Here is a 27,476-nt window from a genome sequence, read left to right on the forward strand (position 1 = left end):
TAAGCAGGGAAGAAAGGAAGAAATGAAAATTCTGCTGGGCCTCCCCGATGGCGTATTGGTAACATCGTTACCTTGAAGTCAAAGCGTCCCGGGTTCGATACCAGGGGGAGGCATATAGTAGTTCGGATCCCACTTTAAACTGTAGGTCCAGTCCTGATTAACCACCTGTGAATAAAGTGGACTTAAAACAAAAACTCAAACCCAGAATGTAAGTTCTCACTTTGTTATATCAATCACCGCTCTTTGAAATGAACTTATAAATCATTAGGATCACACAATAAACATATAAAACCATACTCAAAGGTCAATTGTGTACAAGCGGCCTGCATCATTGTGAATACAAATATTTATTGAAATGTTGACGAATTTACAAAGTGAATGCATCTGATTCTCTGAATCATACACACATTATATAATATTATGCAAAACTACCGTTCCAACAAAATAAAGCTTGTTTACGGACAGTGATTTCGGTAAACATTAAATTAATTGTGACGTGAGTAATTTGTGACGTTTCAGTTCGCATTAATGTGTGTCTTATTGCTATACACGGAAAACGGAGGTTTAACAAATGCTTATTTTTCAACAAACGAATTCAAATTTTATTCATAGTTTGTTGTCCATATGCAGTCATTTGTAGAAGTTTATTTCCACCAATAACGCGAAATTGTGTACAAAATTATTAAACATGCCACCAATTACCAAGTACCTATGTACGTTTTTTCAGTACCACAAATCTTTCATGGTGGGTCCATTTCTTGTGTAATTTGATTCGAACAAGGGCTCATGTATATTTTGCCACGTGCTAATTAACGTCTACACCATGGGGAGCCATTGGCGTTCTTTATTCCTGGATAACCTCCATTTAAAATGTTATCTTTGAAATTGTTATTTATTGTCACTGTAGAAACAAACCATTTATAATCTTGCTCCGGACCTATAGGATTGGACATATGTTTTGGGCAAGTTTGATCTTATATTATTATAGAGAGTAAAATAGAGAGTGTGGAACGAGGATTGCTAGCATTCCCTTGGTTGACCAATCTTGTATTCAAATTGTGCGATACTGATCAACGTATTTTAAGATAGTGCACTTTCATTCAAAAGGGGGTGGGGTCGGAGTAATTTGTGTACAAATTATATCTTCCCTATTGGAACCTGCACAACTTTTTATATGAAGTACATTTAGACTCAATAAGGCAGTTTTCGAACATTAGTAACCAATCAATCCAACAGCACACGGAAAAATGGGAAAGTACATTTTGTTGTCGGTAGATGGCAGCATCATACGTTATGATGTGAACGAGGTCATGCTCTTAACGAGGACGACTTCGACAGGCGACTTGAGTTTGCCGAGAAAATGCTGACCAAGTTTCAGGAGAGCCCTGACATTATCAGGAATATTGTCTGGACTGATGAGGCCAAATTTCACACATCAGGATCGGTCAACAGACACAACTGCGTGTTCTGGCGGCAAGAGAACACCAGAGCCACCATTGAATACGATTTCCAGTCCCCGGGAGTGATGGTGTGGGGCGGCGTGACGTACGAAGAACTGATTGGCCAGTTCTTCCTGGAAGGTAACGTCACGGGGGAAACCTACCTACAGATGCTGAGAGAAAGTGTCATCCCAGAACTTCAGAGGAGACAAAACTTTCATGAACTGTGGTGGCAGCAAAGTGGTGCCCCTGCACACTACGCCAAAATTGTTCGGGGGTTCTTGCATCAAGTTTTTCCTCAACGCTGGATTGGCCGTCGAGGGCCTGTGGAGTGGCCAGCCCTATCACCCGACATCACCCCACCAGACTTTTTCCTTTGGGGTCACCTCAAACACAAGGTGTACGCTAATCCCATTGACAGTGAGCAACACCTGCGTGAGGTGAGATTGTTCAGGAAGGCGTGTGAAAATGTTGCTTTACGTCTAGAAACCTGGTTTGACTTAGATGGTGCCCAGGTCGACCACTATCTTGAAAATCAATGACTTATGTGTGTGTGATTCCATTTTTGTAACCATTTTGTAACATTTGTCACAATAAAAATTAAAAAAATTAAAATGAAAATTACATCTAATCAAAAATTACCTAATTGAGTCTGGCTCACCCGGTATATTACATCTACCATTAATATAACATCCAAGTCATGTTGGTTATGGTTGATCAGCTAGTGGAATTTGAAAAAAATCTTACATGGTTTTTGCACGAGAGCTTCACCTAATTAAAGTTTCCTTGTGACTGACCCTGCCGAGTGAGCGGTTGGCAGAGGTCAATATTACTTGGTTCAACTAACCAAGTTTCTGTATTACAAAAACATGTTAAACAAATTGCAGTTAACAAAAGTGGAGTAATTTGGTTATAGGCAAATGGTAGACTGCCAACAGGCAATCGCCACACATCAAACTGGATAGAAACATTTTTGAAGATCCTTTTCTGACGATTATGCGGTGAAATATGGTAATTACATTGCACTATGCTATGGGCATCGGAACTGCTGTTCTTTTATTCTGAAATTACCCCGACCTTCCCTACTCTATAGCCCCTGTCTGGTCTTACGGCGGGTGGCCTACATGCTGGCAAGGGAAGTGGTGGGCGGGGAAGCGACCAATCCAGTGCAATGAGAAACACAGCAGCTTGTATACCTTGTCCATGATATCTCTGGAGCAGGTGAACGAAAACAAGTCACTGCGCAAGTAGTGACGCGAGACGTCTCCATCAATGAACACGTGAGAGAGAACGGGATTGCGTGGAGGGGGGAAGCGACTGCAGTCTTCGCAGCAGCGTGTACTGCTTCGCTCTGCGAACTCGATTTCCTCTCATTCTCTGACGATATGCGCGGCCTTGCTACAGAGATAGTTGGGACAGAGTATAGAACGAGGTGCGCGTAGCACCTCCTCCCGCGACGTCGTATCTCTCGGCGCCACCGCTGTTGTCTGGCTGGTCTGCGGCGTATTCCCCGCTCTCCACTTCCATTGCCAGAATATAGTTCGCCCGCCGTATGACTAGACAAGAACTATAGCTACCAAACTTTACAAAAAAAACAAAAAAAAAACAAAAAAAACCACTGATTTATGCTAGAAAGAGAAACTGCTCCGGAATTTCAATTTTTTATTATATCATGTATGTTTTGTTTCAATGCAATCTGTTGAGAAGTACCACATCAAATTGTTTCATTCGCTGCGCTTTGCTACACCTTTGGCATTCTCCCTATCGTCCATTCTTGTTTCAAACTGGAGGTTATTTACAATGACACGACAAACAATTCCCCATTGTCAGTCGTAGGACTAGAGATCGAGATTGAATTCGGAACACAACAGTGGACTGAAAATTGGCGAGACAAGAGACCGGGAATTCGGCTAACATTTGCAAAGCTTTCAGCGGCCTTGACAAAACGACGTATTCTTTTGCGAATTAGAAGTGGACGGAATGGCAGGGGCACTCGAAATCCTCCAACGCAAGGGAAGAATTGAATGGGGTCGCACAGCGCGCCACCGCATTCAACCATAGCATTGTTGCCCCTGATTACTTTTCTCTTAGGTTAAATAGAAGACGTGCGCAACAATGAAGGCCGGCCGGCCAGCTTCGGTGCCACGTGTGCGCTGTGAAGGCTCTGATTGGTTGCTAAACAAGCCGGGGTGGCGCTTCCAAGCTTTTGTTTCCGGTTCCTGTAAACTGAAAGTTTTATAAAACTCGGTTGTTTAATTTTCTAGGACAAACTTTCAGTCGCGAGAGATACCTCTAGAGCACTTGTCTGATAATGATTCATTCATTATTGCGTCCCTTTTCGCAGGGCTGGCCCAGGAGCGTATAATATGCACAGTAACAAAAAAAGTTTAGATAATTTTTAAAAGGGTAATCAGTTGTTTTAGTTTCTCTTGCCCGAAACCAGAATCCCATTAAATTAAATGTTTGGGATTTTTAAGTAAATAAGTTGGATATGAACTCTTAATCGCATCACAAATTATGGTGACCTGAGCATAAATATTAAATGTATTTTTATAGAAGCATAAATGTTTTAATTTTTCTGTATGGAAATAAATACGTATTTACAATTAGGGCTAGCCGATACCGATGACGATGTATCGGTATTTATCGATACTAGTGGTATCGGATCGGAAACTACCGGATGGATTTTATTTTCCGAAACTGGCCAATATTTTTTCGGTGCTTTGATCGTTCACGGGGTCCGCAAACTGTCCCGCAATACTATCGCTGAGTCTTTATCCTGGAAGTTATACAAAATCCGAAGTTTTCTTTTCATTTTGTGACAATATTATGTGTAAAAACTGTATTGTATGAATACGTAACAGGTATTATTACATTTTAATGTAATTTTTTAATACTTTAAAGCAAAACTCTGGTGAATTGATGCTTATAATTGGAATGTAATTCTCACCCACAAATATTAATCAATATTTTGAACGACTTTTAATTTCTACAATTTCAAGCATCGGTTAGAGTATCGTCATCGGTTCAAAATCTCTCAGCCCTACTTACAATGTATTATATATTGTTGCAAAACGTGAATTTCTTTTCTAAATTTGCGAGAAAGAAGCAAATCAACACTTCTATGGCCCTGGTAAACTAAATGAAGGTTGTGGCAACAGTTTTGATTCAGTTGGTCTAGATGTTGCTTTTGCTGTTCTTTAGATATCTGTGATAATTTCTTGGCACTCTAAGTCTATTATCTATCGCATTTATCTAAACTATAAGAAAGCTATCAATATGGAGATTCTATAGAATGCTCTAAACAAAATTCTAAACAGATGTATTTTCTCAGAATTTGAGATGATGTGCCAGTTTTTCAAAACGAGAGAAATTTGCGAAAAACGTTCTTGCTGAGATACTGAGGTCAAGAATCATCTTAGTCCGATCAAGGCTTACCAGAATCATGAACGTTGAAATTGGTCTTTATTTCTAGTATATATTTTTTAAAAATTAATATTTTGTTTCAATTTTTTGTGACAAAAATATGTGCTTATAAGCAAATGTTAAGAAATGTGTATTTTCATAACTAGTTACCGTAAGTAAAATTCATGATATTTCTTCCGTCAAAATTTAACAGTCTGCCTGTTAATTTACAACAAAAGGACGTAACCGTTTTTTATTTGAACGTGTATATCTCATGCACAAAAACATATAGGGATTATAAAATCCAGTTGTGTGTACCATAATTTTTTTTAAAAAAATCTGATAAATTAAAATTGCATTAATTAAGTTCACCACGTAATGACCGTTGATACATTAAAAACGATCATGGAAGAAAGTCTACTTTTTTTTCAGTGTATAATGTGTATATAAAGGTTGTTAAGTTCACAATTTAATAACAAGAATGTGATTGTGTGGGGCCTTACCCCCACATCCCCTAAATCTGCCTTCTTGATGCGGTGCTATATGCACAGGGAACTTTACCTACCTACCCCTTACTTTTAATAACAAGACTTTTAACTTATACTCTATCCAGGGAATATCTGCAGCAAGGCTGCGCAAGAAGGAGAGAGAGCGAGTCGCTGCTGCAAAGGCTGGTATCTGCAGTAGATTTACCCTTCCACGCAATCCCATTCCCTCTCACGTTTTCATTGGTCGAGCCCTCTCGAGTCACTACTTGCGCACAGACTTTCTTTTGTTCGCTCGCTCCAGGGATACCCGGGACAGAGTATATATATACAAACACATGCTGTGGATTATATATATATATATATACACACCAATTCAGAAAGTTTGTGTTCAGTATATTTCGACGTGTGCACCTTCGTGACACATCGATATTCCAACTCTTCCTGTAATTGACGTGTCATGTTCCCGTTAGCAGTGATAATGACATTGTCATTATGGTTATAAAGTAATCGATATCATGAATTTGACGCACTTGACGGGGTGTAATGTCAGGACACCTAGAAGGCCAGTCAATTGGAACTTCTCTGACAATCGAAAGTCGAGTATGGAATGAGCTGAAATAACGATCAGATTTCATACGCACTGTGCGAATACGCTGGTGGCGTCGTATGCTAGGCCCGCGCATGGGTGCGGCCATGTTGAGTTTATACAACCGGTTGCTAGGTTGGTTGCTAAGGGGCCACATAGCGAAACGCTATTCCTCGTTGGTACAGTTTGGAAAGATGAGCCGAAAACAAGAGTTTAGCCCATAAGGAAAACCACTTGCAGAGCTTTAGATACGTAAGATAAGAAGGTGTCGTCGAAGGAAGGGTGCAACAAAGCACGAAAGAAAAATAATGTGATATTAAGGAAAGTGCTACTCAGATGATGTTGTGACCAGCACTTTTTCGAAATGTCTAAAGCAGTTTTTTTTAATAATAACTTTGTGTGTGACCGAAGAGATGTTAACGTGAATTAGATTTAATATTATTTAATCAATGTGACCTCTATTCCTTTGTTACGAAATTTACAAGGACAAAAGGGTTGAACACAATATGTGCCGTTTCCTTTATTCGTAATTATTATGTCATTCTTATTCCGACTTATCAGGTTCTTTATGCAAAAAAATAGAATGAAAACAATTTGTTGTAATTGATAATGGTCCGCCAAGCTAAAAACATCTTCAGGTCGATCAGAATTGACCGACAAGTGGACAAGTTCATGGAATTTATTTTTCATGAGATTACAGAAAATAATTGAAATCCTCGGAAGAAAAATATCAGCTGTACTGATAACTTTCATTTAGTATTATTAGCTTCATTTTTATTCCAATAGATAAAGATTAAGTACAGGGAAATTGCTGGACTCGAAAGAAAATTATAATAATAACCCACAGCGCGATAGCCCTTGAGAGCCTTGGCTTACCTACCGACTGCTGGTCTCCCTCCCACACTGTTCCTCCGTCACCTGTTATAGCGTGGAGATCTTAGACCAGTATTGGGGTGACGGGTGGTCAGCCCGACGAACCCCCAGCCGTTGTAGGTCTTCTCGACCGGGTTACCGCTCACTCATTCGGAGCTCCCCAGTTTCCTCACGATGGTGGGTTGCCACCGGCCCTATACGTAGGCCGAATAAATTCCGACCAGAGCCGGATTCGAACCTACGCCGTCCCGCAGCGAACGATCTCAAGACGAATGAACGCCTTAACCCGCTCGGCTACGGAGGAGGACGAAAGAAAATTATATTAGCGTGAATTATGGGCGTCGAGAAGGGGAGTCGAACCGGTCCTAGGACACCCATGGAAATTGAGTAAAAACTGCATTATGTTGAAAAAATAGTGTAGAATACAGTAACAAGGTTATGTTTTCACATTCTACCATTTAATTCAAGGAATAAACGGTTTCACAGTTACAAAATTTTAAAAAATTAGAGTTTTATGTGAGAGGTCACACATCACTAACTTTAGGACTAAAATTTCGCCTAACTTTTGTGTTTAAAATTTAGTAACAAACTAGAATAACTATGCATGTCAATTTCAGTACACCAAGTACAGGATATGTGAAAACAAATTATGAAAAACAGTTGTACTAGATTTACTCATCTTGTGGATCGAGTAGAAGAATCTTCCCAAGGATGAAATAATAATAATAATATTGTGAAATAAAATTGGTTCATATCTATGAGTTTATAATAGTCATTGTATAACAACAGTCATAACTGTAATAATAATAATAATAATAATAATAATAATTGTTATTACTAATCCTCAGGGCTTAAAATGAGCCGGAACGCATCCGAACTCCGTTCCGGCAAATCAGTTCCTGTTGCGACATTGAACATCTATTTTACTTATTTATTACACTTTACAAGAAATTCCTTTGTTGCGTTAATTCCTATTGTAAACAATAGATGAAGAGGAAAATAAACAGTTCTTGTACTAAATGTCGGTGGGCAATCTGTAGGTTCCTGGCGCCAGGCATTTCAAGGTGGCAGGTTTATGATATGTTTAATCTTTCGCTGGATAGCCCCCCCCCCCATTACCAAAGCAATATGCATACCTTGGAAGAGGAGTGAATTTCCTAGAAACGAGAAGATAAGCTTCTAGAGGAGAATTATTTCCTATTGCTGTCAGGTTACCATTGTCCGTTCTGTACTGTAATAAATAAAACCACTTAGAAACAATTACATTATGTTAGGTCAATTCTTGATAATCTATATATTGAAGTAAATATATCCGGTTAGAATTCGCTTATTTACGAGTTACGATTTTTCAGTATTCCAGGAAATTTTGAAAAATAGCATATTTTGGTAAGTGCTATTCCTTTAAGATGTAAATGGTAACCTAGTTTCCTGAAGTGGCTGACGTTAGAGACAGGCAGACAGACTTTAATAATACCATTGCTATCTTAATATGCATTTGTTATTGTTATTATTTGTAGTAGCAATAGTTTTCGTTCTATTCATATTGTTTGGCGTTCCGGCTTTTGCCCAGATATGTCTTATTGCTTCGCGTATGATTGCAAATATTAAGCATGTTTCCTGCCTTTGCACTAGGCTACTGGGCATTCAAGAAACAACAATGCAAAGTACCATGTGACTTCACGTTCCTTTACACGCCAGCAAGTCTATGGTAGCTAAACCGAAGAAATCGTAAGTTCCGGTCAATTGTTTGCTGGTCACTTTCTTGGAAAATACCTGCTTTTGTTTCTTCATTTCTTCTTTAACTCGTCACCTGCAATCAACCTGTATTTTATCTACGTAATCTTCTGAATCTCATCTTTACATTGATGTATTATACACGCTACCATTTCGTTTCTTAACTGCTGATATTGGTGGTGAAATATCTCACCCCGTAACTTTGGAGTGAAAGTGGGGAATTCGTTGTGTCCGCCGTTGCTATGGCGACATTGCTCATACCCGAAAAGAGCTATCGCCGAGAACGACCAAATTTATAGTGCCAAGTTCAAACTCAATGTTAACCTACAAGTTTCTTGTGAACATACATGTAAACTGTCAGCGCTATGTCAAGTGGAAAACAGCCTGCAGTTGTCTAGGCTCGGTGAGGTTGATCAGTTGCGAAATGGTGTCCTTCTTTAATCCACAAGGTTGTGTAATTTCCGGCAGGGTACGAGGGTCACTATTTATATTTTGAGCCTTGGCAACACTGATTGAAGTTAGGCGCGATTTGACGTTTGCACGGAATCGTCTGGCATTATTGACCATAACGTACTTCAAATGTTTTGTCAATAGCTTCATTTGTGTTGTTTATGTTGCCTTGGAGATTGCGCGACAACAATAAAATGGAATTAACTTGTTAACATTTTCGTGCGATGATTTTTTACGATTTTCGACGTGGATTATCAAGACAAGAGTGCATCGATCAACTTACTTCCACATTTAGCGATGAAGCCCCATCCTTTGCCACTGTGAAACGCTGGTATAAAGAATTTAATCGTGGCCGCCATTCGCTCACCGACGAGATTCGCGAAGGTCGTCCAAAATCAGTTGTTGTTCAAGAAAACATTGATGCTGTGCAAAACCTAATACTGCAAGATCGTCATGTGACATACTGTGAGATTGAGGCAACCATAGGCATTAGTTCCACCAGCATATATAAAATATTACATGATCATTTAGCTGTGAGAAAGGTATGTTCTCGTTGGATCCCACAAAATTTGACAAAAACTCAAAAAGACGCTCGCGTCAATTGGTGCAAACAAATGCTCAATAAATACAATCGTGGTGCTTCAAAAGACGTATATAAGATTGTAACAGGTGACGAATCATGGATATATGCATATGAGCCGGAACGTAAACAGCAGTCGACTGTATGGGTGTTTCAAGATGAACCCAATCCAACAAAAGTTGTTCGCGCTCGAAGCACATCGAAACAAATGGTCGCCTGTTTTTTCGGGAAAACTGGTCATGTGGCAATTGTGCCTTTAGAGGAACGTAGAACGGTCAACTCTGAATGGTACACAACCATTTGTTTGCCAGAGGTCTTCGGTCAAATACGGAAAACAAACAAACGCCGCCGGATCATTCTTCATCAAGACAATGCCAGCTGTCACACATCTCGTCTAACAACCGACTTTATGAACAGTCAAAAAATCGAATTGATGGGTGATCCGCCGTACAGTCCTGATTTGACACCCAATGACTTCTTCTTGTTCCCGAATGTCAAGAATAAATTGCGTGGACAACGATTTTCGTAGGCGGAAGATGCCGTTGATGCGTTCAAAAACCATATTATGGAGGTGTCTCAAGAAGATTGGAAAAACTGCTTTGACAAATGGTTCGAACGAATGCAAAAGTGTATTGACCATAAAGGAGAATACTTCGAAAAACAATAAAGCAGTTTTCAATGCCAAATTCCTGTTTTTTCATTGTTAGGCTCAAAATATAAATAGTGACCCTCGTAATCTTAGATGATGGACGCAAATGATGTTTCAACTATGTTTGTTACATAGTTAAAAAATAGTATACGCTTTCAATGTCATTATCTTTTATGGTGATAAAAACAGGGGGAAATCTCCGGCACCCCCCCCCCCCTCCCACCTTCCGTTAATTCTTACACTGGTCGTATACGTGCCACCAAAGGTCACATGTCGAAGGAAGTGGACTGAACACGACAAGAACCGTTTTGAGTTATCGCATCACATAAAACACAGATGGTTCTTGTATAAGAACTTACAAGTCACTTTTCCATCTGTAATTTTCCTCTTTGTTGTTGCCACGAATTCCTTTTGAACTGGAAATATCCTTTCCTTCCCTTTCCTTTAGGAAACCCACCGAGGTGTTCGTTCCCAGGGATTTCCTTCCCAGGAAACGGGTCGGCCATTTCAACGGGAGGAAATCTCCCGAAATTGAACATATCGGGATCGCCTCGATGGGGATGGGATGAAGGGGAGGGGGGAGACATTTCTCCTCGTGAGCCTTAAGTTAGGTCTTCGGTGTTCACTCCGTGTAAACACACTCAACAAATCCCCTCCGTCGTCTCCTGCTCGCATTTGTGTATCGTGCAGAGAAGTTGAGGTGTGTAGGATAGGCGCTAAAGAAATATTATTACCAATTGCCACTTTCCGTTTTCGTAGCCGCAAGTACAAGCCATAAAATTCCACGCCACCGATCGAACAGTTTTATCTCAGGGCCTGGGATGTTGCTCCGGTGGGAGAAGGTTGGTATTAAGCCGCCGAAAAATAATCCTGTCTACCCAATAACTTGCATGAGAAAATTTCAGAAACATTTTTAGTAGAATAAGAATCTCACACAGATATATATATATATATATATATATATATATATATATATATATATATATATATATATATATATAAAAAAAGAGAGAAAAATAATGAAGAACACGAATAGAAAGCGGAAGAGAGAAGCATAGAAAGAGATCAAGAATGAAGAACATAGAGAAACAGCAAACAAGATAGAAATTGATACTCAGAAGACGAGAGATAAAAATAAAAGATAAACAAAAGAGTACGGAAATGTTGAAAGATAATCGAAAATAGAGAAAGAAGAAATATAGAAGTACAAAAACAGAATTAGAAAAAGATAGACAGAGGGGGGAGAGGAAGAAGGATTAAAAGAGAAATTCTACTTGCAGAGCCTAATTTTAAATATTTTGTCCACCCTTGAGCCTATCCAAAGACGGTTTTAGGAAACAACTCTTCAGCAGGTGGCATATCGTGTCGAATTAAGCATCGTAATATTTTAGTGTATTTTCGAGCATGGACAATGGTGTAAGGGTTAACGTGCTGGGCACTCTAATGTCAACTTCTTTTCCACATATTCACATTGGACCCGCATGCTTGCAAGCTAACAAGCCTTTGGCGCCACAATCAGAGTTCAATCCTCTGAGGGGGGTTTTGGTCTTGTCCATATGTGTGCATTAGCGTTCTTTCGTCTACTCCTCATTCATCCTCATCTTCGCCATTGCCAAAAATGGCGTAAAACCGACGTCAAGAGCATGCTTTTAGTCCAATTTATACTCGGATATGTTGATCGGGACTAGATCTACAGTTTCAAGTGGGATTTGAAACACTGTACAGTGTGCCTCCACCTGGGATCGAAGCTCAGATCCTTTGGAAAAAAAGCTAAAATCAATCATCCTCCCCAGAAACGTGTAAACGTGAGATATCACTGTACCATGGCCTCGAAATGGTCTCAAGGAACAGTACGAGTGGCCGGTAAAGACCAGTTGGAGTAAACTCCCTCACTACAAACCAATATGAATGCTGAAAGTACATGTTGGAGGAGTAGTTAACATTCTTGCTATTATATGTACTATACTTCTTAACGAAGGAGAGAGTTTACCCTTTCCTTCGGTACTACGATACTGGTGGGAGTATGACTGATCAAGTAAGTCTCCGAAAAACTTTAGTGATATACCTAAAAAAGCCAAACCATCATTTGTAAAGGATTTTTAAGTCATCATTTTTTTTATTCGAAGGCATTTTGGAGGTAGGATAAATGCTATAGATTTATATCGTGCGTTCGTTTTGACTCCTGGCCGAGATAGAGCGTGACTGCAGAAGGGCGAAGCACGGCGTGGATGCCGGCATTTTCGACAGGTGACGCCCCGCTTATTTTTACGCACATATATTTATTATGCAGAAAAAATATATTTAAATATCATAGCGAGTACTAACCTGTGTTATAGGAGTTGTTGAAAGTGATGCCCAACCGCATTCACACGTTCTCGGCATATTTTGATCTAGTTTTGATTGACACGCAAAAGTTCCTCTTCCGTAATTCTTGTAAGTTCTGTTCTTACATTGTCTTTCAGTTCATCTATAGTGTGGGGGATTGGTTCTCTAGACTATTTTTAGGGGTCCCTACAAATAATAAATTGCCTGCAAACGTCTCGATATGATTCGGTTTTCAACTAAGTGTCACACATAAAAATTATTTGTTTTAACGTGAAGTTTTCTGCTGGCATTTCAATGGTGTCACAATCTCATTAAACACACACCACACAGATACCCACTGGGATTTCACAGAAAAAAACTAACTGATGTGATCTATGAGACTGGACAAACACAAACACATGCACTTAAATTAATTAAGCAGAGAATTACACCTCCTCCCTAAAACGAACAGAACTTTACTGGTAAGCGAGTAACAATTTCACCTGCAACGCGACCATCAGACAGCTTGTGCGCTCTCCCTGCGCCTAACATAGGGGAGAGTTGCCGAAATTGGACCGTTGCCTAAGTTGGACCGCCTTTGTTTTTGCCTATAGACGAGTATTTGAAACAGGTGAGTTGGCACTACTGGTTGCTGTCAGTGCAATGTACAAATGACTGAGCGGTCAGTCAACTAGAGACGTTCGACGAAGTAGGAGTGCTGTTATTGTGTTTCCATTGTTCGTGTTGCAATTATTGTGCTTCGGATCTTAAGCTCTTATGTAGACTAGGGGTAAGAAATCAAATGTCCTGTAGTATATTATAAAAGTGCCATTCATTAACCACTAACTACATGTGGTAAAACTATGGTTTAGTTGTGTAGCGTCATATTTTTATTAACGGGGTATATTTGCCTAAGTTGGACCACCACGTGTTTCCCATATTGGACCGGGGAAAGTATGGGCTGTGGACAGAGATGGAATTGCAAATGGCTATAGCAGCATACAATAATGGGGACTATGGCTTGAACGAGTGTAGTAGAAGGTATGGTTTGTTTGCTTTTACAGCTGACCGAATATTCAACGTGGATGAGTCAGGTTTCATACAGTTCAGAAACGTCCACAAAAAATTGTAGCAAAGAAAGGGAAATCACAGGTAGGTGCTGTTACAAGCGGCGAACGTGGAGTAAATACCACAATGGTGTGTGCAGTGAGTGCTGCAGGTGTCTAGATACCGTAGACATACATACGTAGCCTACATGTCTTTTGTGAGCGGTCGAACCTAAGCAACCTGTGGTCCAAGTTAGGAAACCAGTTGCCTATTATGGACCGATGTCACTACTTTCGTTTATGTACCTTATTGTATTGGTTCCTGCATTTTTTGTTGAAATACATATATGAAGTGAAAGCTAATAGTTTGTGCTTCTCATACCTACAATATCGTTTTTTTCTGTGTCTTGTTTTTGATGCAGAAGCAAAATAGTACCAACTGGTCCAATTTCGGCAACTCTCCCCTACAACTTTTGCATGTCAATGCGATGGCGATTTCTTGCACAGAATGGTAAAGAATAGCAACATGTAACTGCGCTGACAACTTGCGTATAGTGTTTAATCCATAAGAACGCATGGGTAAAACTTCCTTTCGCATTTTTTCTCAACTATATCTTTGCGTAATGAAATAAAAATGTTCAAACTTAATACAATTAGGTTAATCATTAATATATTATTATTTACATGCTTTGAAACTATTAAAATTCGGACTTAGAAAGCAATTTTCTTCTGGCTATTTTTTTTACCCAGCGCGCGTCCTGCCGGGTTAACAAAGGCAAGAAAACAACTTGCAAACAGAACAAATATGTCAATCAAAATTTGATCAAAATATTCCGTGAATGTGTGAATGCAGTTGTTCATTAATTTGAACAACTCTTATAACACAGGTTAGTAATCGCGAAGCAATATAAATACAATTTTCTCCATGCTAAAGATATGTCCGTGAAAATAAGCGGGAAGTCACGGGTCGAAAATGCCGGCATTCGCGCTGAGGAACCAACGTAAGGAAAGTTACCCTGCTTTCCCTTGGACCCAGCTCAACCTAGTGTTGATCAGAAGTGCTGGGTGATCCAAGGTACAGCAAGTTACCCGTGCCTCGCCGTTCTGCAGTCACGCGCTATCTCGGCTAGGAGCCAAAATGAACGCACTGTATACCACTCACACATGCGCGCACACACACACAGATTGTTAGATAGGACATTTCCAACAACATTAGTTTTCTACGTGGCGGGTTAACTAACGTGCTTCTCTCGCGGGACCCTTTTTTTGGCCGTCGCCAGCTAGGTCCATTGAAGATTAATTGCTGCTTGTTGTAGACTTCATCTCTTTAGCGGTGGGGAATTTGAACATCAAAAACATTATGAATTCCTTTCATAAGTTTGTTTCTTAATAGACTGATGGAGCAGGTATTGAGAGAAGCAACATATTTGTTATTTTCTTTGACAAATAAAGGAAGTGCATACATTTTACGTAGTTCTCTTTGAATCTATTATGAGCGTCCTCGAAGTTGTAGTGGTTACGTAGTCGTCTTGTAATTAAGGGGTTTAGAGTTCGATACCCGATGGAGGCATATAGCGGCTCGGATCACAATTTAAACTGTAGGTTCAGTCCCGATTGGACTATCTGTGCATGAAGTGGACATCAAACAAAAAGCCTTCTTCTTCTTCTTCCTCCTCTTGCAGGTCTTGGTAACCAAATCCCACTCTGCGACTACAAAAATTGACCATTCCATCGGTGGTATGGTCTTCCGAAATTTATTTTTCCTTTTGGCCTGAAATTTAATAATTTTCGAGGCAAACGGCTATCTGGCATACTCAGAACATGTTGATTCCATTTTTTTTATACAAAAGGAGTATACATTATTGAATTTATTATATATTTTCATAGTTTTTATTCTTATCAAATTTTCGCTTATTTTAATTCAGGAGTTGAATTCAATAAATTAATTAAGGAAGAGGTAATGTATTTTGCATAATAAAAAAATTCAAGAATCTATCAGACATCATGATACCAGTTACGTTACAAGAGTATATACCAGTTAACATCTACGACGAATCCATTCAGTTTCGCTTCTCCTTTATTCTTCCACGTTTTCCCGTCACGGTTAACCCAAGAGCGCGACGTTAAATAACCCTTGCCGACGAAACCAAGAAGAGCACCATGTAGGCAAGGAACGTTACACATGACGTTAAAAAAATAAACGGGCCGTTGCAGCCCGGTAATTCCTTGGTTCGGTAAGGGAATTGGAGAATTTGCTTATTTAACGCACTAATTGCTCCCCCTCCGCCGTCTTTCTGCGGCTGCAGACGCTGAATAAACTGAATTTTGCTGCAAGCGTCTTGTTTACTGATTCCCAGCTTTCCCATTTAACTGCGGCAACTGGGTAATCTGATTAGAACACAATGCAGCTGATGGGAGGGCGGGCCTGCACTGCTCAAAGCCTCTTGGCTAAATATCACAGTGACGAATCTCGGATCTTTTTCTTCTCTCTCAGAGATTCGAGTTAGAGGCACAAAAACATACCCCCGTCCCCCGCCGCCTCTGGTTTTGCTAAATGAACAAGTTCCCGCTATAATTAAATGCCGTTAATTAACACAGGATCCTCAAATCTCAGGCAAAACAGAGACATGGCAACTTATCCTTGAGAAATAGGAAAGCTCCTTTGATTACGTCTTTCCCAGTTTGCTTATCGAAGTAATTACTCTCGTTCCTAGGTACTCCAAGGATTTGAGCTTCGCTCTATACCTGCTTTTTCGTGTTCTAAGGATTGCTTGGTTATGTAATCAATAAATCCGGGTTCGATTCCTTGATAGTGAACCAAGTCTTTTTGCTAGACCTCAAAGGATCATCCTATTCTTTCCTTATATAAAATAACGGCTTACGTTCTAAAGTTTAATGTATGCTCAATGCCAATATTATAAAGTTTGCTTGAGTTTCGTTTTAAGTCCACTTTTATGCACAGACAGACTAATTATGACTGGACCTACAGTTCAAAGTGGGATTGATTGATTGATTTGGTGTTTTAAGTCCACTTTATGCACAGTAAGGCTAATCGGGACTAAATCTATAGTTTAAAGTGGGATCCGAACCACTATGTGCCTCCACCGGGTATCGAACCCGGGACCCCTTGATTACAAGGCTACGACATTACCACTACGCCACCGGGGAGGCCCCAAATATAGCTCCGTACATTAACACACTTATTCATTTGTTTTTCTTTTGTCATATTCAGAATTTATTCAACGTAATTTTACATTAACAGTTATGTGGTCACAATTATACATCATAGTATTTCAACACAATATTTTCGCTAAATATAGCAAAATTGAAATTAGTAACAACAAATGCATTATACATGATGCGTGTGATGAAAAAATTAAACAGTAAATAACAAATTAAACAAATTAACATCTTTAAGTCGGTCATAAAGGGTAGTCAATTCAGTTAATGTGAGTTGGTTAAGGTTAGATGAAAACAGGATGGGCTGGCTTGTATTAGCTTCGGTACCTTCTTAAAACCATAATGAACGTCGTCATTTGGTAGGTCAAAGATCGCAACACATTGTTACCGTATTGTAATAATAACACTTTATCAACACAGGAATACTTCGTTCAAACTATGTCAATGTTCAGCCTATGGTATCCTGTGGACGTATTGACGTCATTTTAAATTAATATTACTGTAAGTTTGCAAAGAAATAGATCCAAAAATTATCTTACTTGTTTTGCTCGCAGTATAGGTGCACAGAAAAGAAATACGGGTTTGGCGTTTTGATGAAGTGACAGTGAAGGATTACGACACATAAACAATAACACAATAATATCTGTTCTAAAAATATAATACTGAGTGTTGGTATACTATTAAGATATTTAAAGCTTGTGCATTGTTTTAACGATGTTGTTCTATTTCCCGTATGCTGCAATAACGCATAAATTAACCGATAAAGCGAAAAAGTAATGTCAAACGTGCATACCTAATTTCTTGTTGGACAATTTTACTCTTGCAATTGAGTTTTGAATTTGAGATAGAAACTCATGTAATGTTTGTTCTGAATTACTAAAAGAATAATATTTTTTTATTTATGCCAATCAGAGGCGGTGAATTCATTGCAGGAAACTCCAAATTCTATTCTCACTCCGGGATTAGAAACCTCTAGCTACGGCCACTGGCGTAGCCAGACAAGTGCTCGATGGGACGTGCCCCTCCTGAATTTTGTCAAATTATACTGCTCTGTAATTATTGCTCTCTTGGAAACAAAAATAACTGTTCTTTACAAATTTGGAGCTGCTGAATAACGAAAACAGCATCAATTTTTATTGAATGGCTCTTCTTTTTATTCGCAATGTCTGAAAATTCAACAGCAACCGCCCACAAAAGTTGCACCTTATGTTCTATGTAGAGACCTTAATTTTTGCAGTCGCAATAATATCGAAAAACTTTAACTTTTTTCAAAATTGTTTTCATCAATGGATAAAATAACATGTTAAATACATTTTCCATGTATACTATGTTGTAAAATAACGTAAATTAATAATTTTATGTAATTTTTAGAGTTTCTTCCAAATTTCACCACATATTACTCTACTCATATTCTGTGAAAAACATTGCGAAAAGTTGTAAATTTCTTTGTTATGTGGGTTTAATGTTTCGATAGGATTCTTAAAAAATTGGAATTTTTATATCAGGTGCCCAGATTAGATAATACAGTAAAAACTGTATATCCCGGAACCTCTATAAGAAGGAAACCTGTAAATACGGGGGAAAAAAGTCCCCACAACGGACCGATTTTATCGAGATGTTTTTATTCTCAGTAAGACGGAAATTTCTTCCTTCATTTTTTTCTCTCTCAAGAAAACAATACAATACTGTAAGTGGAACACGCCTCTGTTACCACTCGCTTATCGGTAACATCTTTCTTTGTCTATTTCTCCTCTGTTCTTTCGTCATCTTTCTATTTTTCTTGTTATCTCTCTTTGTTTCTTTCTTTTCCTTCATTTTTATCTCAGTCTTTCTTCACCTCTCTTATTCCATCTTTCAATCTTTCTCTTTCCCTCTATACACATCGCGCTACGACGCCAGGGGTTCCGGGTTCGAAAAGATACATAAGTACGTACTGTACGTTCTTACAATACTGTAAAAAGTGTACCAACATGTTGTGTAGTTACATAATTGTAATCTCTGCTATGCTTATTGCGACTGTAACTCAGTTTTATTCATGTATGTACATGCATTAGTAGCCTACTCTACATTGTAAGTAATGTGAAATGTAAATCTCTTTCCATTATTTCCTGAAGCGCTCTATACTGCATTTAAAGTCAACCCTGTATAAGAAGGAAAACTGTTAAGACGGAAAATTTTGCTTGGAACCATCATGTTCCGGGATAGACAGGTTTTACTGTATAAGATTTTATGAATACAACAATCATAATTGATATACATTGCTTCCGGCATATTGCAAGTTGTAATTTCCTTCTAATGCTTTTCAATACACAGACAGCTGCAGCCGAATATTTAAAATGGCCAGTTGGAATTTTGTACTTGATGATTACAGTTGCAGAGCATATTTTGATTAATTTTCGAATTGTGGTTTTTAAATATTATTCCTTCTACAAACCCTGTTTAAACCAGAGTTGAAGATAGAGAGAAACAAAGCGAAATTTGTCTCTACCCCCCCCCCCCCCGAAAGAAATTTTCGTATAACACCATTGATCATCCTTATCATCCCTCTTAGCCAAAAGAGGAATACAATACTAATAATTAAAAAACACGAAGAGTTTTCATTGATTCCATGTAGCTCACTCCCATCCTCCAGCGTCCCCACTTTCTGGCAAAGTAGTGAAAGGTTGCACCTTGTTTTTGCGGTGTCTGGTAATTCCCCTTTCGTTTTCCCTCCATGGTAACCAGCACCAGCCGGTTCCTCGCCGGATTATTGCTAAGGGACGGAACCTTTACGAGGGGGCCCCTTCCCCCTTAACCCTCATTATCCTTGTAATTATTGCAGTCTCCTCAGCACTGTCATAGATACACATTAAACGAGAGCAGATCGCTGCTTACAGAATTAAGGTTAATGATTTTATTGAGCGTCGCTCACTCGCTTTCTTGAAAGGGATTTGAGCTTGTGTTCGTGATGCCAGTAGGCCTCTTAATGAACTCGTAATCCACGTTGTATTCTGCTACGTTCAGTAAAGTAATGATGATTCACCAGCCGAACTGTTCATCTACTTGAATTAAACTCATATATTGCGGTTCTTTATTCTTCAGTCAAACTTTTCGTGTAAATCATTACTTCACATAGTTCACGATCATCTATTGATCCGAAGTAAATAGCATAAGTGCTTTGTGATTCTTCACATAAACGATCCTTTGAAATGATACCAACTACAGGTTATTCTTCAGTCAAATGTTTCGTTCCGTTGTTTAGAACTTTACACGGTTGACAACTATTCAGTCAAATGGTACATTCAATTTCGATTGGTTCGAAATACGTAGTTCATCATTCCTCATTCAAATGATGCATTATATTGATTTTAAGTGTACCTGATTTATGATTCTTGGAACTATATGTGGTCCAAAAAATTTTAAAGAGAAATTTCAATTAAATCTATATCGGTTTTGAATACTACCGTTCAAAGTTCGTTTTGTTGTTCGCTTGGGTATATTCATACCTGCCTCTGTTCCTTCAGTGAAAAGTTTAATTTTGGGGAATACTTAGCATTTTGCTTTGATGTGAAACTTTGTTTTGTTTGAGCTTTTGTTTTCAAGTCCACTTTATGTACAGAAAGGCTAATTCGGACTGGACCTATAGTTTAAAGTGAGATCGGAACACTATATGCCAGGTTATCGAACCCGGAACCATTTTGGTTAAAAGGCGAAGACGTTACCACTACGACATCGGGGATGCCCCTTAAATACCGTTTTGAAAAAAACATTCATTTTACATTATCATTAATAGTATGTATCATTATTTTAGTATTATTACGAAAGAGGAAATGAGAAGGAGAAGGGGCATACGTAATGAGGATGGGAATGATGAAAAATAGAGAATGAGCGAGAGAAAACAACAGATAATAAGATGAGAGAGAGAGAGAGAGAGAGAGAGAGAGAGAGAGAGAGAGAGAGAGAGAGAGAGAGAGAGAGAGAGAATTTGAATTTGAATCGAATTGATGTTTTAAGTCCACTTTGGATACAGATAGGCTAATCGAGACTGGACCTACAGCTTAAAGTGGGATCCACCAATGTGCATCCACCAAGTATCGAACCCGGGACCTCTTGGTTACAAGGCGACGACGTTAACACTACGGCATCGGGGAGGTCCAGAAAGAGAATGAAAGACAGACAAAAAGGGAGAAAAAAAGAGAGAATTAAAGAAAATGTGACAGATGTGCAATGAGAGGGACGATGTAGAGAGAATGGATGGAATAAAAAAATTGGCAACACTAACTTGTCTGCTGTCCATTTTTAGTTTGTAACGTTAAATCAAAACAAACGAATGTAAAAGCAAGAGACATTGGCACCTTTGTATACAACAAAGCATTTCCGTGGAATAGTTGAACAGCTAGAAACACGGATTCTAACGAACATGAATGGTCCTTAAAGAAAAACCTTATAATGCTTAGACTATTTAAGTTGCCCTATTTGCCCAATCTAATGCAGAAAGACTGACAGAAATGGTAATACGTATGTGGGGGAACAGGAAGACATTAGAGGAGAGAGAGAAATAAACATGTGAGTGAGATGAAGTGAGAAGGACAGAGAAAGACAAACAGACACACAGGAGAGAGGAAGGGACAGAACAGAGTAAAAATATTGGCAACACAAATCTAGGGTATTCGGGATAGGCACATAAGTTACAAACTGCGACTTGCATTTTTTGCACAGACGCAAATTTATTTGCAGGCCATTAACAAGAATTGTTAGTGTCTAAACCAGTGGTTCCCAAACTGGGCGCCGCGAAATGTTCCAATTTTCACTGAGATTACATTTGTTGGTCTATACATGTTTTAAATAATTTACATATAAAATATTTCTGAATTTGAAATGTGTGCTTATTTTTTAAATTAAGGCAAGCAAACCTAAGCACACTAACTGAGCATTGCAAGTGTTAGACTAGGGCGGTGCGGAAAAATCTTAACACTAAGGGCGCCGTGAAACGAAAGAGATTGGGAACAACTGGGCTAAACTCAGGTACGTCGCCTGATAATGTTCACATGAGCACGTGAAAACTCATGTATATGTTTTAAATTACGTACATATTAAATGCACACACACACATACGAATATTTATTCGAAAAATTACTATGTTTGATGTACGAGTATACACACAATTTACTCTGACACGACTTACTTCACGTCTGATAACTTTTTTAGATAGTTGGTAACAGTGACTCTCACGGTGTTCCACGGAGGACATTGAACACAATTGCTGTGCGTGTTGCATAGAGCTGACAGCTAAGGGGCTGTTGGCCACTATATCCCCGAAGATGTTCTCTTCGCTGTGCGAACACTGATGCAAGCGACAATTCTTCTTACATTCGGCACCAGAGTGCAACATATACAAGGCATGTCTAGAAGGACTCGAAAGGTCTGTGCTACATAGTTGGAAACTTTAGCGAGAATTCGCTAACCTGGCGGATTTTAATGGGGAGAGGGACAATTTCCCATAGGTCCTTCTTGTATTACTTCAAATATAGCGTGATTTTGAGGGAAAAGTGTTGAAAATAAATTGAACTGTTATTCTCACTTTTTCAATTGAAGATGAAGTTACAAGGGAGAGGAGTAAATCTGCATTCAGTACAAAAAACATTATTGTGAACACTCGTATGTGAACCGCACGCGACGCCACTGTCTAAACTGTTTCCAAAGCTTACCTCTCATGAACTGCAGCTGCCTCGCCATCTCGTGTCGGTAGACTCTATCCTGTCTCCGTTGATGCTCCAAGGCTAGGCGCGCCACCACGGACTCTCTGCGTGCCCAGTCGTGCTTCTCCGTCTCGGCTTCGTTCTCGGGTGGCGACGGTGGCACTGCGGAACGAGAAGTGAGTGCCAGGGAGGTGAAATTTAAGGGAAAGGAACGGTGGACAATGGATTTCAATTTTAAAATAACATTATTCACAATATCAGAGTAGAACATCGATTTCAAGCAGAATTTTCCCGTTAATATTTATATTAATTTACTTTAAAGCAATTTAAACTACGTTTTTGTATTAAAGATTTAACTACATGATCACGGAAGAGGTCTTCTGAAATCTCTAACACCATTACTAAAACCAACCCGAATTATTCAATTACATACAGTATAAATACATAGACATACACACACGTAATGAATTAATGTATGCTTCATTAACACAATATTAACACCAATTATTTTTGAAATTTAATGAATATACTATATATTAATAATAAAAATTATAATAATAGCGCCAAGACACCAAAATATCAAAAATAAAATATTTTTACAAGTAGTGTTTGCCGATGCTGTTGTTGTTGTACAGCATAAATTCTTAAAAATTAATTGGGTTTTTGTTTCAATCATTTCATATAACTGTACACTTCTGGATTGTAATGATACCATTAACTTTGAATGGGGTTGTTACAATCCAGAAGTGTCCGTGACTGTACAATACGATAAAGTTTTCTTATGTTTATTTTTGCCTTTCTGATAATCGAGCATATAATATTAAGAAAACCAATAAAAAAGTTAATTCAGATTAAACTTTATACTTTGCTAGGGGACAAAAGAAAATTATTTTGTTTACATATGCAGACTTAAGCAAAGTTTTAGCGTTTGCAGGTATTTAGAACTTCACATAAGAACATCAGTACGTAACTATTAACATAATAATGACAATAGTAATAACAATTAACTTACCTGGCGATGCTACATGAATTTCTTCTTCGTTCTGTTCCTCCTGAAACGAGATATCGTTTTAGTATAACCTTGCTAACACTCGTGTAATTTTTTTTTAGAAAATGTTTTACAGTTTTGTCAGTTACAACCCACCGGTTCCAATAATATTTTATGCAACAAATTCCAAGATGAGTCTACCTTTATACCCAGTGCTTTTTTCCCCTTACCCTCTCGTAAGGAACTCAAATGTCAACCTCACTTCCACGTAGTACACTCCAGTAACTGATTTTTGCAGGCCAGCGAGGCTCTGGCGTACGGCCAGTAAGGCTGTTTGTGTTGTCCTGTATTTTGTCCTTATATGTGAGGAGTGTCCCTTTACGATCTCAGCTTTTAACTCAGGTAAGGATATTTTAGTCCTCAGACATGTATTTATTTTCATTATAGCAAGAGACTGGGCCCCGTATAATGTAACAAGTGCAGAAAAAAGCCTAAGTGCTGGCTCACTCGCTATCTTCAAATCAATCAATCAATCAATGCTTTTTTTATATACTGGTGCGCTGTATCGGCACCTTTTTATAGCTGGGATTAAAACTAACATTTCATTTTAACGATAGAAATATGTGTGTGTGCAACTACGTACATGGATGCACGATTATATGAACGTAGCACAATTATCTTGAGTAGTTCTTGTGAACACAATAACAAATGAACACAACAAAAATAGTGATAAACCAACTTGCAGAGTACCAAAATCTTTCTCCTCCCCCCAAAGCACTGGTTATACACAGATACGGATATACATATATACTCTTGCCTGTGGCTATACTATATTACCTAGGTATTTGTAGTATATTTTCTCAATACATTGACCGTTCTACAACCCTTACAGCAACATCGATCCAGAAACATTAGTAATTAAATTAATAAACCTCCATTTTTTACGTATGTGTTAAAAGCAGTTTGGTAACGGTAATTACCAAGGATAAAAGAATTAACAGTTTCCAGAGCGAAACGGTTGAAAATCAAACCAAACGAAGAATGTATTAATTATAGATTGGATCCCAATCTGGAGCGTTCACCACAAAAGAAATGGCATTGGAGGATTAGCAAATGCATTGGCAACAAAGTGAATTAATAACCTTCGGCGCCGGTGATGAATGGTTGCGGCAAAACGCATCACCATTGTACATCATGCGTGCTCGTGTGTGTGTGTTTTTGCACATGGGGCGAAATTGCGGGTGGGAGGGGTCCGCAAACTAGATCATTCCACCACAAACAGGATCTGACACTCTCTATCTCCCTGATTAATTACCAATTACATTCCCGCTTACTATCAACATAAATGTCCGCGCCGTCCAAAACCAATCTATGTGATTGGGATGCTGTTTACAACGCAGATGTCAATTAATTACTCGCATTACCGCCATACGCCACATCGCGCGCGCGGGACATGCTTTGTTTAGCGATTCCGCTGAACACATCGCTGATTTCCAATCCAACGAAGCAAATGGGGCTTATTTTAATGCAAACACTATTTACTATAAGGGCTATTTGTTCTATTTTGTTGACCATCATTCCAGCAAACAGTAACAGAATTTATACCACGACGACGACTCTCTGTTCACGATTTATTTGAAGCCTTGTTCGTTGCCCAGAAGTATTTGTACGGTTTATTTGAGGTCTTGTATATCTCGCAGAAATATTTCTACTTTTTATTTCAGGCCTTGTTCATCTCCAGAACATTTTGTAGGATCTATTTTCTAGAAATATCGACACCCTCTCATATACACATTTCTTTTTAAAAAGATCAAGAGGTTTGTTGCCCTTGTAGTGCAACATTGTACTTAAGATTGAAATAAATATATTGCTTATTTGTCTCATGCACAAAATCATGCAAAAGTATGTTCCCTCGAGTCATTTTGGTGCTAGAAAATTTTGAGATGGTGGGCAGGGCAGGTCGTATATATGGAATTAGGGTGGGCAGGTACGTACTGTCATCAGCAATAAAAATGGATATCTACATTCTGTCCCACTTATCTTTGGAGCAGGCAAACGAAAACAAGTCTCTGCGCCAGTAGTGACTCGAGACGGTTCCACCAATGAACATGAAAGGAACGGTATTGCGTGGAGGGGGGGGGGGGAAGCGACTGCAGTTACCAGCCTTCCCAGCAGCGTGTACTGTTTCTATCTGCCCACTTCTATGACGCCACCTTGTTCCAGAGATAGCTGGGACAGGGTGTAGATCCTGAAATATTCGCTTCCCTGCAAAGCGTTATGTGTGTTGCCTAACTCTACGGCGATAAGTGGATCTGAATAGCAGAGATTCAATGGCAAATTCTACCAACACCGTGGAGTTAGGAAACACACATAACGCTTTGCAGGAAAGCGTATATTTTAGGATCTAGGTGTCTCATTTTTATTGGCGGTGACTGAACCTATCATCAGGGAGAAAAATAAAGAACCGAGAAATAAAAAAATATAAAAGATTCACAGACAAAGAGAGAGGGGGAGAGAAGTAAAGAAGAGAGAGAATAGAGAAATATGAAACAAGAACGGGAGTGAAAATAGAAAAATGATCAAGAAGAGAGGAAGTAACCACGAACGAAGGGAAAACAATACAAAGAAGATCAAAGCTAAAAAGAACATGGAGAGAGACAGAAAGGGGAAGAATAGGTATGTACCTTTTCCTTATTCCAGGGTGGGTATGACCCCCTTTCCCCCGACCCTTCCCGAGGACGCCCATGCCTGCTAATTATATTGTAACAGCATTCTAGTCGCAAGCGTGTGCGCTATTTGAGCTGACCCGAAAGTACATTACCCACATTTGTAGAGCAAAATCCATTCCAGAGAACCAAATTAAAACCCACAAAAGAACTCTATAGAGTAACGGGACCTTTTCCGCGTTATTAAGCGTTAAAATGAAGCCATGAAAAGTTGCCAGGCTTGGTAAAATATGAAACCACTTAGGGGAACTTCAAAGAGTGGGACGGGTGCACGAAATTTCACATTCGTCGCTCGCAGCGCCGCGGTGCGGAGAGTTCGAAGCTTACACATTTTGAGGCGGAGAACCTCCCGGGAACCGAGAGAGCAATGTTGACAAGATTAATGAAGTCTCTCAGAACCTAGGCAGGAAGCCGGATATAATGTCAACATGGCAGCTCCCGTCCCATTCAACAAATCCATAAAGAAAATTGCACTCCATGTTGATAGAGGGATCTGACGCTCAATGAACAGACGGGAGGGCGAAAAAAGGTTGAAAAACGGTTTGCTCTGTTGGTAATAGTTCGAATAACACATTTCTGAAGCCATTGTTGGTCGTTTAACAATGATATGTCTGGATTTTAATGAACAGAGGAGCGGATGAGGCCTGTCTCATTCACGGGGGTTGTGTATTTAAAAGGAGACGCAAAGCTACTCGTAATAGGCTTGTTTAATTCGTTGGCTGAGGCCCTTTGTAAAGGCAGGCTTTTACCTAATGAAATTATCAGGCGCTTCGAAGGAAAGAATTAAAGTCGTTAATGAAATTTCTTGTGGACTATTAATTATCGCCGGAGGTCGAGTTTACGGTCCTTTGTGTCGAATGCTTAATTTTGTATCAGTCAGTCTGCCATGCCTCTAGGGACGCTGGCGTCGAGATTAACTGCTAGGGAGAGGGAAACGACGTGGAGGAGAGGTAGTGTAGTTTGAAACCGTACCTAGCTCGTCTTAACGATTGTTGCGCTGCATAGAGGGGTGTTAACGTTCGCAATTTCAAATCTCGTTTATTATTCAAGATTCTAATGGCTTTTTTTTTCAAGTATAAGCGGTGTCCACATTATGACAAGGATAAATAATATAGAACAAATTAAGAATTGGATATTCTTACTTCACAACAACATTTTTATTAAAACTGTTTTAATTGTGTTTTTAGAATTGTGTTGCGAATCTAATAAGGTTGCTCAACCCTATTATTGAATACTTGCTAGTGATGACCTTAAAATTGCCAAAAAAAGATCTTTAAAAAATGCATTTATGACCTAACACATGCAAGAAAATGCCCTAAACTAGAAAAATGACCTAAAAATTCTGAAAGA

The 27,476-nt window shown here is 39.0% G+C and overlaps 1 protein-coding gene across 2 annotated transcripts in view; it reads right to left on the bottom strand.

Annotated features, from left to right (window-relative positions):
- fuss (SKI family transcriptional corepressor fussel) overlaps window positions 1-27,476 on the bottom strand; it is a 113,400-nt gene that overhangs the window by 1,395 nt on the left and 84,529 nt on the right. For both annotated transcript variants that reach the window (XM_083119812.1, XM_083119811.1), the window contains exons 4-5: window positions 23,425-23,464; window positions 22,422-22,574 (exon numbers count right to left, since the gene is read on the bottom strand). In XM_083119812.1, coding sequence (XP_082975938.1) covers window positions 22,422-22,574; window positions 23,425-23,464 — 193 coding nt within the window. The remainder of the gene's footprint in view (window positions 1-22,421; window positions 22,575-23,424; window positions 23,465-27,476) is intronic.

This window comes from Lepisma saccharinum, chromosome 3 (genome assembly GCF_977018435.1).
Source record: "Lepisma saccharinum chromosome 3, izLepSacc3.1, whole genome shotgun sequence".
Taxonomy (NCBI): Eukaryota; Metazoa; Arthropoda; class Insecta; order Zygentoma; family Lepismatidae; genus Lepisma; species Lepisma saccharinum.